The sequence below is a fragment of the Sipha flava genome, unplaced genomic scaffold (genome assembly GCF_003268045.1).
Source record: "Sipha flava isolate LNK unplaced genomic scaffold, YSA_version1 83_pilon_pilon, whole genome shotgun sequence".
Taxonomy (NCBI): Eukaryota; Metazoa; Arthropoda; class Insecta; order Hemiptera; family Aphididae; genus Sipha; species Sipha flava.
Window position 1 is genome coordinate 76,362 of NW_020273625.1, and position 14,225 is coordinate 90,586.

The following is a 14,225-nucleotide window of genomic DNA, read 5'->3' on the forward strand; positions in this document are numbered from 1 at the left end:
TGTATTAATTCTTGTATTAACACGGTGTTTGGTATATTTATGTTTTCTCAAAACTGATGTAGTACAAACACTTCAAATACTAACGAATAAGAATTTTGACAAGGAAAAAAACTTTTCAAAATAACGGGTGGTTGTTTAATTTATTATGTAGGTCTAAGTGTTAATTCAACCATACAGCGTACGTGTATGTATTTTCGGTAATGGATCGATACATGACGAGTTAATGCAACTACGTTTAGAATCACAGATTTATTTTTTGAAAATACGTGACATTTTAAATCATACTTATAATTGTACTTGTAATATACATATATAATACATGATAAACAATAATAATAATATAATAAATAATAAAATATAATATAATTATAATATATAATTAATATTATTAATTAGGGGTTTTTAGTAAGGGGTAGTCTTGCAAAATTAAAACGTTATAATTTATTTATATTGTTATATAAAAGATAATTTTTAATTTTTAAATAGGTTTCAGGGTTTTATACGTGACATTTTTTTTTAATTTTTATTACTAAAACACTAAAAATACACTAAAAACTAATACAATAGAAAAATAAAATATTAAAATATCTTAAAAATATTTTTTATTTATTTTCAGAGTTTTATTATCATAATTAATTAATTATCATTTGATTTAGATATCATAATTTATAATTACATTTTCGAAATAATTTTAAATAAGGTATATCCGGGATGTGTTGTCAAAAAAACAGGATAAACGTGTTATTTTTTAACTTTTTTGTGATACCGAAACGTTTCATCCAAATACGGAACAATCCCGTAAAATACGGGACGTATGGAAACCTTAAACAATATTATTATTATATTATGCTATAATGGCCACGTTTTCATGAAATTTACATGTATATCGAAAATAATAGTTAAAATGTAATTTTTAAAAATTCTTTGTTTCCATGCTGTATTGGTTTTCAAAAAAAAGTGGTAAAATAAAATATGCATTGTAAAGTCATGTTCAGACTTTGGTACCAATCGACACGTGCAACTTTCAATTTGTACTAACTAACCCTAATACATGTAGATTCAGTGTCATACGCTGGATTTTTCAATGGGGGAGGAAGCTTGAAAATAAATAATTACTCAACTGTCACTAGATTAAGTTTGAATAATAATGAAGAAGCTTTTTTAGTTATTCTTACCCATATTAAGTATAAAATATTGAATGTATATGTATATGATAAAAAAAATTAACATAAAAATAATGGCAATAAATTACATTTTATTTTGTTTAGTCTAATAATTGTGATAGTTTAGATGAGATTTTTGAAAATTGTTGTAGAACTTTAAATTCAATTTCTTCATTTCTATTGATATCTGCTGACAATTTTGTCCCGTGCCCCATTGTTGGAATATTTTTTAGATGGCCTCCATAAAATCTCGATGTATAATAATTAATAATAAAGCCTCGATTACACTGAGAAATTTTACACGCTGCGTGTCGGCGATTAAAGTCGCGCTCGTGTGAGCTTGTAGCGCGACTTGTCCGATTATATTAAGCGATTAAATTATAAATAATATGAAAATTATTCTATTCTATTATGTAAGTATGTAATGAAGTACATGTATTTAAATGAGATTGATTGGTTAAGGTTTGGAAAAATACCTTTGCAAGAATTTTGTATTCTCAGTGAGTATTTTGTTTATCATATTTTATTATTGTAGTCGAAGGGCCCCCAAATTAATTTAATTCTGACCCCAAAAAACCCTGGGACGGCCCTGGCTGCTATCGTTCGCATGACGTTTTGGCAACAGACCAATGTAGGTTGACGGAAATACCAGAGCAGTCTATTCACTGATTGTAGCGTACGATATGATAATATACATGAAATAATAAAATAACAAATCGATTAAAAACGTGGCATGAAAATATGGTGACCGGGTTCTGTTAAACCGTAACCGTTTGTTAGCCGAACGTCGTGGACGGAATAATCACAAAAACAATGTAAACCGATATGCTTAATACTACGATACGTGACGTGAACAATAATAATTGATACGGTTGTTGATGCATGAAACGAACGATTCCAGAAGATATTGCAGTAGTTTCTGCTTAAACTATCGTGGGAGTTGCTTGAAGCCACCATAGTGTTAATATCATACATTTAATGTTTTCTTAATTATTTTCTCCAGGTTTTAAATTTTTTCTACTCGTTTTTAACAGCTGTTCTCCAACAATTTTTTCTATCTAATATAATGGTTAATTTTTGAAAACTTTAGATTATTCAGATCATGCATTTGATAATTTGAATTATAATTAAAAATAATGCATGTATCCATTAACTTTAATGTTCTGAGTTCCAATCAACTATTTCGATATCGTGATATTTTCGTTATTTATTTTTGAACGAAATTACAGTCGAATATTAATATCTTTATAGAACGGTTTTATAAAAAAAAATACAATTTTAGATTCTGAATGAAACGAGGAATATATTTATTGTATGTATGTTTTTTTCATGAATGTGTATATTTTGATCAGAAGGATTGCTTTGGTCATCTTCATCGTAGGAAATTTATGATTGAAAATATTGTTCAGTTGATACTTTAAAACATCATTTTACAAACTTCTCAACAGTTTTTTTTTTAATAATTTTGAAAAATGAATGAAAAGTAATAAAAATACGGAAAATTTATGGCTGGAGGGTAGGGTGGCACTTAAAGTTTTTTTTTTTGTTTTTAACTTTCTCATGCATTAATTTTGTTCTATTTGCCTAAAAAATTATGTTAAAATATTAAGTCATTTCATAAACATTAAAAGGTAGTTCAATTAATTTAAAAATATTTATATATGAAATAAATTATAAAAAAAAGCTATAGTCATGTTGTAAATAACAAATTTAATTATTTATACTTATTTATAACTATAATATTATTAGTACAACAAAATCAATACATATTATTTTAAAAATTACAAGTTTTACTAATATATAAAAATAAATCATATTTTTAATAAAGTTGATTTTTTTGGCTTCCGGAAAATCTTGTCTGTGTTTTTCAACTACTTGAAGAAGATATTGTTGTTAATCTTCTTGATTAGTACGAGTGCCATTGAAAGATGTCATCAATACTATACCCCTTTCAGCAGCATCATTAATGACTTAAAGTTTTTTTATTTTTTCACAGCTATCAATATATTCAATATTATTTATCCAAGCATTTGGAGGCGTAGTTAAAAAATCGATTTTAATGTCAAGAGCCGTAAATAGTTTATATGTATTATTTGTTACAAATTCATGCAATTCACTAGTTAGAATACAATGTACTGGGAACTTTATTCTTTGTTCAGGATAATCAGCCCCAATTTTATCTAAAGCTGTAACCATTTGGGCTATAATATTATCTGGTACTCGAGAGTCAAAAAAGGCTAATCCAATTAATGTATCATTAAGATACCACAAATGACTTAAAAATACTTTTAATGCTAGTTTGTAGATACCATTACTTGAATTTTTGTACATTACAAGATTTTTTAAGAAATTTAAATTATTTAATGGTGCACCTGAAGCATCATTAAAAGTATACCATACTTTTAAATATACTCTCATTATGAATAGAGTAAAATGTTCCAAGTTCAATAGTTCTGTATCGTTAAGTTCAAATTGCGACCGAAATAAAAACATTTTTATACAATAAATTATTTTAGCCATCCATCTAGCTCGATGACAAGCTCCTGGCTTTCAAAAATTGTTATTTTCTGGTTGTTCTTCTCCAAGAATTATTAAAATATCGTAATAATATAATAAAAATTAATAATTTTTAATTCTCAAATAGGTACTTTATATAGTTTCGTACACTTGGATTATACTAAAAGATTAAATAGGGAGATTGTCGATATACTATCGATAAAATTATCATCGGGAAAAATGTATGACTATGTATGTATTGTCATATTATTGTAGAATTTGACGACGTGCAATGTGTCGGTGCGCGATGACGATAAGTACTACGACGTTTTGTAAGCAATTACTAATTACTAGGGCTCGGAACTTAATGCACTTAAAAAATACTATATATGCATGCACTTATGCGCTTAAAAAAGTACAAATATGCTCTAAAAATATGCACTTATATTTTATTTTTGTACACAAAATTTTCATTTGCACAAATATTTTATAAAATTATAAATATAGAAAAAGCAAAGTAATAAAAATAATTTTGATTTAAAAAAAAAAATAATAATAATAAAATAGCATTAAAAATGTTTCTTGAATAAAATAAAATGCACTAGTAGAATGTTCAATAATCATTATTTTCTAGAAAAATAGTTATAGAAAATCATTGTATTTCGATAGCAGCTGCTCCTATTTGATATTTTTATAATATTTTATTTTAGATGAAGCTAGCAGTAATTATAATTTATAAATATATGTATATTATATAAACCAATAGGATAAAAACATTGTTTTTAATGTCGAATGGGAATTTGAAAAATACAATACAAGAATATTAAGAAAGTTCTCTCAATATGAATGAATTAATTTTTTATTTTTTTGAATTTTCATTCTGAATCTTCAAAAATCATAAAATATGCTCTAAGAAATTGTAAAGTTAAGAAATATGCTATAAAATCTAAAAATCACTAAATATGCAAAAATATGCACTATAAATTTTTGATATGGTTTTCGTAGTGTCTTGGAACGAATTTCTAGCTCACTCAGCAATAAATCCAATCGTGCAAAAAAAAACATGCAAATGCAACAACTTCCGAGCCCTACTAATTACATATATAATGTTATGTGTTGTCGTGAATGAATAAGAAATTTTATTTTAGTAAATAATAAGTTTAACAATAATATTTATGTATATTTTTAGTGTCACTTTAAAATATAAGAAAGTACGCTTAAAAAAGAAAAATAGCCTCTATTTTTAAAGTTTCAACCCTTTCGAGCGACGTGAAGGTGACTTATCATGCTCAAAATTTACCAAAATTATTTATTAAATATATCGAACAGAATTAGTGAGTGAGAGCAACAAATATCAAAAAAAAAAAAAAAAAAATTGACCTATTTAGCTAAGTGCCAGTCTACTGGAGGGGTAATGTAAATTTTATAAGTCGGAGTAGGTTTTCGACAAAATTTAATTTTGTTTAGGTACATCCTAATTCAAAAAATAATAACCGTTAAGCAATGATATTTTCACTGAATGCTTATATAATTTACGATATACTTGATATAATAATAATAATAAAAAAAAAATTGATCTTTATACAAAAAACTTAATTTTTTTTATTTTCTTAATATTTATTTTCGAAAATATTAAAAATTGTTTTTTTGTTTTTACAAAAAAAGTCTTAAAAAAATAATACAAAGTTTTCTATACGTATATGTATTTATTTTATTTATATATCTATACCCGTATCCATATATATAATTAGTTCTAAAAAAAAATTACAAACGTTTAAATATTAAATTTTATAAAATTATAAAAGTCTATTACATTTTTATAGTTAAAAAAAAATAAAAATAAATAATGTATTGGAAAGTTTCAAAAATGAATTATAACGTTTTAAAATGAAATGTTAACGAAATTGGTTATTTCAACGAAATAATTCATAAAATAATAAAAAATTAAATTAAAATTAAAAATTATTGAATGATTAATACTTGTAAATTAATATATCAGAACCGTACCGAGCTATTTTTTATTCTGAGGCAGAACTGAAGCATTGCGCCCTCTGTTGTAGTGTTGACATACTCACAGCTTTTAATATGTATAATACGATTAGGAAAAATTTGAAAAATTGTAATCAGGTTTCTAGCAAAACAAGGAATAACATTTTCAGCCACAAGTATATAATTATTAATTATCATCTTCTTATATTATGGTAAACAAATAAATTTGATATTTGCCAATTATTAGATGTTTGAAAATAATAGTTAATAATAATAAAAATATAATAAAATAATTTAAAACAATTATTATTTATAATTTAATTTGCCTTGCTTTTGTGTTAGCAAATATAATATAGATATTAAGCAGATATCGACAACAATTAATACTTTTTCTTAAGTTAATCATTTAATATTTTTGCGCCCCTCCAGCTTCAGACGCCCATGGCAAATGCCTTCTTCGCTTCACCCTAGTTTCGGCTCTGTAATGTATAAATAAATAAATAAATAAATAAATGAACTCTTAGTTTGAAGGATTATTATACTTATAATATACGACCAGTTTCGAGTTAAAAATTCATCGTAGGATATATACAAAGTCAATAATATGGCGATTGTTAAATAATTCAAATGGACAAATAATAGTATTTTATGTTGTATCGAGGAATATTGTCGAAAGGAGTGTTTGTTGTTCCCAAAATTTAATTTTCCCATTCTTTTGAAAGATCCGCAATACAATTATTATAATACATAATAACTAAATAGCGTGTTATATAATTCGTTAAAAGGAAAGTTTTTTTGACAAATAATTAATGGTTTGTTTAAAGCGGTTCGTTATGCAGGAAGTTTTAAATATATTAAGAAAATATTTACGATATTAATAATATGGTTCTACGAATTGTTGATACCGTTGGCCAGAGTTGGGCAAAATGTTATCTAGTTAATTATTAGAATAAAAAATTATATTTATATCAATATTGAAGATGGTATTATTGTATCTAGTAAATAGTCCGTAGTAGAGTACTATAGTTTATAGATTATGATATAGACATGTATCGTTTATAATAATATATATTATACTGATATGTATATATGTTGTATCTCATATTTATAAATTCAAATATAGAGTTCTACACAAAAATATAAAGGTTTTATCTAATGTACTTTGTACAACATAAACTTTAAAGAGTGTCTTATAATTATAATTATGACTTGTGTCGTGTTGCCTTATTAGTTGGTTAGTTGTCCTATGAACGAGTGTATGAATGAGTGACAGTGGTGTTTAATATTCATATGTAACTATGACCAATTTACCAAAATCCAACAAACTATTAAATTATATGTTTGAACAAAGGGTTATTCTGAAATATAATTTAATAATTCATTAATAACCAATAAGTATAATGTTATTTGTTAATATTTGAATTATAATTATAATTAGTTATCTACTTGCTATTATTAGACTTATTTATTGAAATTTAAAATTTTTTATAATTACTTATTTTCATTTTCGCTAAAACTATTTACATTTTTGTTACTATTATTTACTACTATTTTTGATTGTTGTAATTGTCATGAAATATTATCATAAAATATTATTCGTATTACAATAGTAAAAAATTATTATTTAAAAAATGATATCAAATTCTTCACTTTCTTCTATTGATCTATATTTGTTTTATACATGATATTTTAACATTTTTCCGAATAAAATAAGATTTATATTATGTAACTTAAAATACAATATCAACTATTGTTTATAAATTATAATATATGCCTGTTTTAAATTACGAAACCAATGTTTACCCAAACAAAATGAACGAAAATTATTCGAATCATTTTTTATTCGAATTATAATATTAGAAAATCATTCGAATAATTTGTTATTCAAATGTTTGAAAATTATTGGAATACATTTTCATTCGAATAATTGTGAAAAAATCATATGAATAAATACTTATTCGAATAAAATGTTATCTAAATAATCATCTAAATAAAATTTTATTCGAATAACGCCCTACTCTGCCGCTGGCCAACACTTTTATGATTGATTTTAAAATATTACATAGAACCCATTACTTACACATACCTGGATGCCGGTGTACATGAATCGCGTTCTGAAATCCAGTTTCCACATGAATTGCATCCCGGGTTTTCTAAACGACTATACGAATCGCATCCCAAAGTATAAACATTATTTTCCTTCCCATTTTATGCAGACTTAGGACTGTCAACAGCTAAATTACTAACGGCAGGTTAATAATATTGTTTGTGTTGTTATGCAATTAGAAGTATGTCAATTAAATAATATATTAATTTCTAATTATAATCATATTATAAAATTAAAAAATAAAAAGATTAAATTAATGATAAAGCCGAACGTAATTCATGCAGTCGTCTGGAAAACTCGGGACGTAATTCGTACACTACCTATTTTTCGATTTTTTTTATTTTGGAACGCAATTCTCGTGTATAACCGTGGATAACAGATATTACTGGAATCGTGTGCATTCAACTTGTTAGGAGCAGGTGTTCAACGAACAGAACACGTGAATTAAAGCTGTCTGTCGTTTCACGATCGAATCACTGCTGATTGTTTCACACTTCGTACACGCACGAGCGCAACAATAATTCATATCTTATCAGATTACTACCAACATCTTATAAATTTTATTTTTTCTAAACATACTATTACTACAGACTTCGAATTCTAGTCTGTGCCAAACTAGAGCGTTATTCGAATAAAATGTTATTTTGATGATTATTATATATATATATATCATAATATTATAACATTTTATTCGAATAAATTATTATTCGGATGATTTTTTTATTCGAATACATATTTATTCGAATAATCATATAGATAAAATGTTGCCCAGTTCTGGTATTTGCTACTACATAAATGGCATTTCTCCTTTTCATCATAGTCATGACACATCGAAATTCATCATTTCGTTTTCCGTTTATTTAATTCAATTTCTGAAATTTTTATGAAACTGAGAAACACTGATTGCACATACAACTGCATAAGGAACCATATTCGTATGCAATGATATATTTGTGTTTCTTGTGATTTAATCAAAAAATAGGTATGAATGTATTGGATTATCAATAAAATAAGTTGAACTTTATCCTAAATTTTCTGGTTATTCGTTTACATACTACATATTTTCCGTTATCTCTATATTTCTCGAAAAAAAAAAATTTTGGTCCACGACACCAAAGCGTAGCTCAGATTTGGCTCACCGTAAAAAAAAATATTGGAGATCCCTGACCTGTGCGGAACATGTAGTTGTTGCTGCTGCTGCTATTTTTCGATTTTTTTTTTTTGTTTTCGTGCCATTTAACCGTCAGTGGTCGTATACGACCACGTGTTGTTTTGTTGCGCAGGTACTGGACGGACAACAAGTCGGCACAAATGGTGGATCAGAAGGTGCAACACGCGCTGTTCATGTTCGCGTGCACCAACTCGTGTATGAATCCAATCGTGTACGGGGCGTTCAACATACGCACCAGGAGGACGCTGGTGACGCAGGTGAGACCCAGTGCCAGTTTGGCGTCCACCGCATGCACCACTGAGATACGGTTGCCTGCGCTTTCCATATCGGTTCGCCGTGTCGAATGACGATAACCTAACAAAACAATAATAGTATAACAACAAGCAGTAATTATGATTAATAATAATAATTATAACAATAACAATAATAATATTAATAATAATAATAATAATAATAATAATAATAATAATATTTCTAGTAAATGACAATTGATATAACATAATTTCCTTACAAGGACGCAGGTTAAGATTACTTATGGGATGGAAAGGGGGCAATTTGATATATTTAGATAATAAATATTAATGTACTAGCCGGGATTTCGGCAATAGGGGGTTCAAACCCCCCGACCACCTCTACCCTACGCCGCTGTATCCTCGGCATAAAAGTACGTTGTTTCAACGTACTGCACGACCAGGTGCGGTAATCGATTTGTTTAACGATTCATATCGTCACCGTCTGCAGTATATCAACACGTTCTGGTGTCTCGGGACGCAGAGCGCATATTGTATTATTTTACACGATCACGCATAATAATCCGCCTTAGTACCGCTTTGTACATGCATACCAGTGGCGTAGGTAAGTGGGGGTTTCGGGGATTCGAACCTTGCCTGTTGCCAAAATCCTTGCTTGTACACAAATAAGTTATAAAAAAAATAATTTTTACCAAAACAAATTGTACCATTCCCTTATCCCATAAATAATCTTTGTCGATGCCCTTGACGTATACTAATACGCCGCTCGTTATTTAATGTTCGAGATGAGGGATCCCGGCGATACGATGACAATGATATCGTTGTGTAAAGGGTTCGGAAATGAAACTTTTCGTCGTTTCCCATTTTTTATTCCCCACTGGAAACTTAGTGCCCATGTACGGATCGTCCTGATGTTGTACAAATTTTTATTTATTTATATTTAATTCTTTACGAGTCCCTCCACTTGCCAACAACGTATCCGCCACCACGTTACGGTTAGTAATAATAATAATAATAATAATAATAATAATATGTTATCATTGAAACGATACGAACGTTGGTGGCGATGTCAAACGACTTATAGAACATGTAATGTATCATCGAAACTTTTTGTTAAACAATGCTTTTACATCAGTACCGCTTACTTGATTTAGTAAAATAATTGCTTCAGATACAAATTCAATGGTGTTTTGCTGCTCGCAATGTTTATTTTGATAACCCACCGTAGAAAATTTTTGATTTCATTATGAATATAATTTATGGGCATGATTCAATGCTTAGAATAATTAATTGCAATGAAAATTCACATATACATGTAAATACGAATTTATTTGATACCGATTATTTTTTTAGTGTTAAACGTGTTTTATATGAATTTATTTCCACTATTATTAACAACAATTATATGGACTAAAATTAACTGAACACGTATTGCAATTAAGCCTAGTCATAATTTGTGTGCTTTCTTGTTTTATTAATTTGAAGGACTAAAAAAAGGCAGATAATGTTATGGTTATTTAGACTAACGATATAATAATTTTAAGCTGTGATAACGAAATCGTTAGTTCAATATTTAAAAAATATTACCATAATAATATATTGATGTTATTATATTGTGTTAGGCCACGATCTCTAAAACTTCTACAGAAACCAGATTAACGGATTTTTGAAGCGCTACTAGATGGACTACGTCGATACGTATAAACATGCAACTTTTATATCAGTCAAACCTATAATATAAAATTTATAAATATATTTTGGCTTCAATATCGATAGGAATTGATAAGTCTTTTAACATATTATATAAAATGCATAATAAATTTTAATCTCCGATAATCGTTTATCTAACACACACGTGTGCACATTAGTGATGAAATACTTGTTTATCGATTCACGAGGCATTTTTATGAAATCGGCTGTGGGTGAGTTGCGGTCCGACGTATCGTTTTTGGTGTTGGAGACTGGTGAATTCTGGTCAGATAATATTGTAGCTGTAGGTGAGTTGCGGCCCGAGTATTTATCATTACACATATACCTATTAACTATGTACCTGTGAGATACGGTGTTGCCTGTACATATAGTGATGAACGAATAACGATAAACGAAATGTTCGATACGTATATCAAGTTACATATTTATTTAATATAATAAAGATAATATAGATCGTTTTATTGTATTATCTGCCGCATGACTCGCATTAACTACGAAAATTTTAAATGACAAAATGAAAATTGTCAAATCGTATTTAGTCCGAAATCAATCTTTGTTCGTATAAGTTCGTATCGTTTGTATAATAGTTTACTACTATTACAAATACTATACGTATTTGAATATTTCGTCATGAAAGTTGTATATAGTGAAAAATCAAAGCTACTTATTATCTACGAAGACTATAAATCCGTTTTCATAAGACACTGATGTACAGCGGTGGCCTTTCTGTTTCAAAAATTGCAAGTGCTTTATTAAATTATCACCTTCAAATAGCCGAGAGTAACATCAATCACGACATAGAAAACATTATGAAAAAATCCTAAACAGGCAAATAATGAGTAATTCTATAAAAAGAAAAGCTGTAGTAGACATTTCTTGCAATTCAACAAATCTTATTCGCTTGGAATTGAAATAAGGTGATATACCGACTTTGACAAACAATGATTTATCATTAATTCGGTACATTCATCGTGCCCATCTATCTGTGCACCCCCTCTGTTGAGGTGCATCGAAGGATTACATGCTGATTTGGGGTTCATGGAAATTAAAACCAACACAGGTGAACAATTTTTGTTTGTAAACGATAACATAAATTCGATAGTTGGTTTTTCTACACAACAAAATATTAAATTTCTATGTGATGTAAAAAAATTATACGTCGATGAGACGTTCAAGAGCTGTCCAAAGAAATTTACATCATTTATTACCATCTATTACCATACATAGCCGTAAAAATTATGTCTATTTACTTCTTGTGATTTTTTACTGCCCAACAAATTAAATACTACATATACGTGTGCATTTCGACATATAATTCGTCACTCCATATTCATTGGTATATCGTGTTCTCCTACTGATATTTTTATAGATTTTGAATCACCAATACATAATGTTGTAGCGGAAGTCTTCCCTGAAGTTCAAATAAGAGGATGTCGATTTCATTTGGGGAAAAGTTGGTAGAGAAAAATCCAAAGTTTAGGATTTACAAAACTATACAATGATAACATAGACGATAGTCATTATTGAAAATATTTTTTTGGATATTTTTTTACATTATTATATGGCCGCAATTCGTACGTACATTTCATAAACCTGGGCCGCAACTCGTACGTTCTTTAGGAATTGGACCGCAACTCACCAACACAGATAAAATTGTACTTCATTTTTGATGCTGTTATGTTAAAACTTATACTTTTTTTATTTTTTTTTTGAAAAATTTTGTTTACAACCAAAACTGTTTTAATTTAAAAAAATTATATATAAAATATGGAAATTCTCTTTATTACCATCACAATACAAAATTTAAATAATAAAAAGATTGATTCGAAAAATTTGGAAAGTTTAATCCATTAATTTAAAAAAATCTATAGTATTTTTGAAATTTAATTATTTACTAAATTACCATAATGTAAATATTACGTTAAGAACAATATTATTGATCATGAAAATACATCAGTCAATTAAATAGTTCGATGGAAAAATATACAAACAAATTTAGAACTTAACAGTATTGCTTTAAAATCCAACTAAAAATTGAAGGCCTTACGCGGTAAATACCAAAAACACATTTCATAGGGTTAATGATGTATTTTTTTTATGCTTATCTCGAATACATGTTTGAATACGAACATAAATTATAGCTGATAAATTTTTATTGTAACTGTCTTGTTACAGGAGAGCTACAAATAATATTTTAAAATATTTAATAATTATTATTAATACAAGATTTTTTTATTTTTTTTATTTAATATTATTCTCTGTTAATGTCATTTAGTTACGGATAGTTATAAAATGTTAATTCCTATTAAAGTAGTTATTATTTTATAAATCATATTAATCATTGATCGTGGTTCGTACATTTCATAAAATTATAAACAAAAATCGATGTAGTAGTTTAGAGCTTGCTTTTAATATAGAAATAATTTAAGTAATTTTTGTGCATCGGCTTTATAGTTTCACAAATTATATAATTTTATTATTATTATTATTATTATTATTATTATTATTAAATTTTAAGAAAATCATCGCATGTGTTATATTACAATTAGATTATTAATCTGTACAGATTATGTTAGTAATACAATTTAGAGTTTTTCAAAATATCTGTGTAATTATAATAGAGAAAAAATATTTATAATTTTCATGTACAGATGTATGCATATATCAGGCATAATTATTTGTGTTTATATAGATGTATATTAAGAAGTGTGCTAAGTGTTTCTACTGTAAACACTTGGTATGGATAAACTTATTATCTTTTAATGGAATATGATTATTATTTATTATATTTTCAATGATTATAAGTAAATTGAATTAATTGTCTTATTTTTCAAATAAATGTCGTTGAAATATAATAATATTATATTCTGTCGAGTATTCAAAATCTGACAAAAAACAGTGTTTAATTATTTAAAATCTGTGAATTTTCATATTTTATTGTAGATAACAATGAACAGTTTTATAACTATGAATCAATATATGATACTTTATTTGTAGTTCGCACTGGAATAATTTATCTAAATAACAAAATAAATGAAGCAAGTAATGTTTTAAAAAAAATCTCTATTTTACGAACAGATAAGACTCTACAAAAATCAATATTATATTTGCAGCGTAATGTAATCAATTAAATTATTTACAATTGGTTTAAGGTTCAACTTCTAAACATGTAAACTATTTTATTATTTATACAAAAATAGTTAAATTATTGATAGTATAAGGTAGTTGAGTAAATTAAAGTATCATTACTACTTTGCAATAAAATCACACATTCAATCATTTAAAAATTTAAATAATTTTTAAATGAAATTATTATGACTAGAATGAAAACAGTCTTT

The 14,225-nt window shown here is 26.9% G+C and overlaps 1 protein-coding gene across 3 annotated transcripts in view; it reads left to right on the forward strand.

The window, feature by feature from the left end:
* The window catches only part of LOC112693272 (gonadotropin-releasing hormone receptor-like), a 99,951-nt gene that overhangs the window by 69,518 nt on the left and 16,208 nt on the right, over positions 1-14,225 (forward strand). For 2 of the 3 annotated variants that reach the window (XM_025568262.1, XM_025568263.1), the window contains exon 7: positions 9,039-9,183. In XM_025568262.1, coding sequence (XP_025424047.1) covers positions 9,039-9,183 — 145 coding nt within the window. Of the gene's footprint in view, positions 1-9,038; positions 9,184-10,799; positions 12,640-14,225 lie in introns of those variants that run through there. The other variant, XM_025568264.1, reaches the window with a different exon arrangement.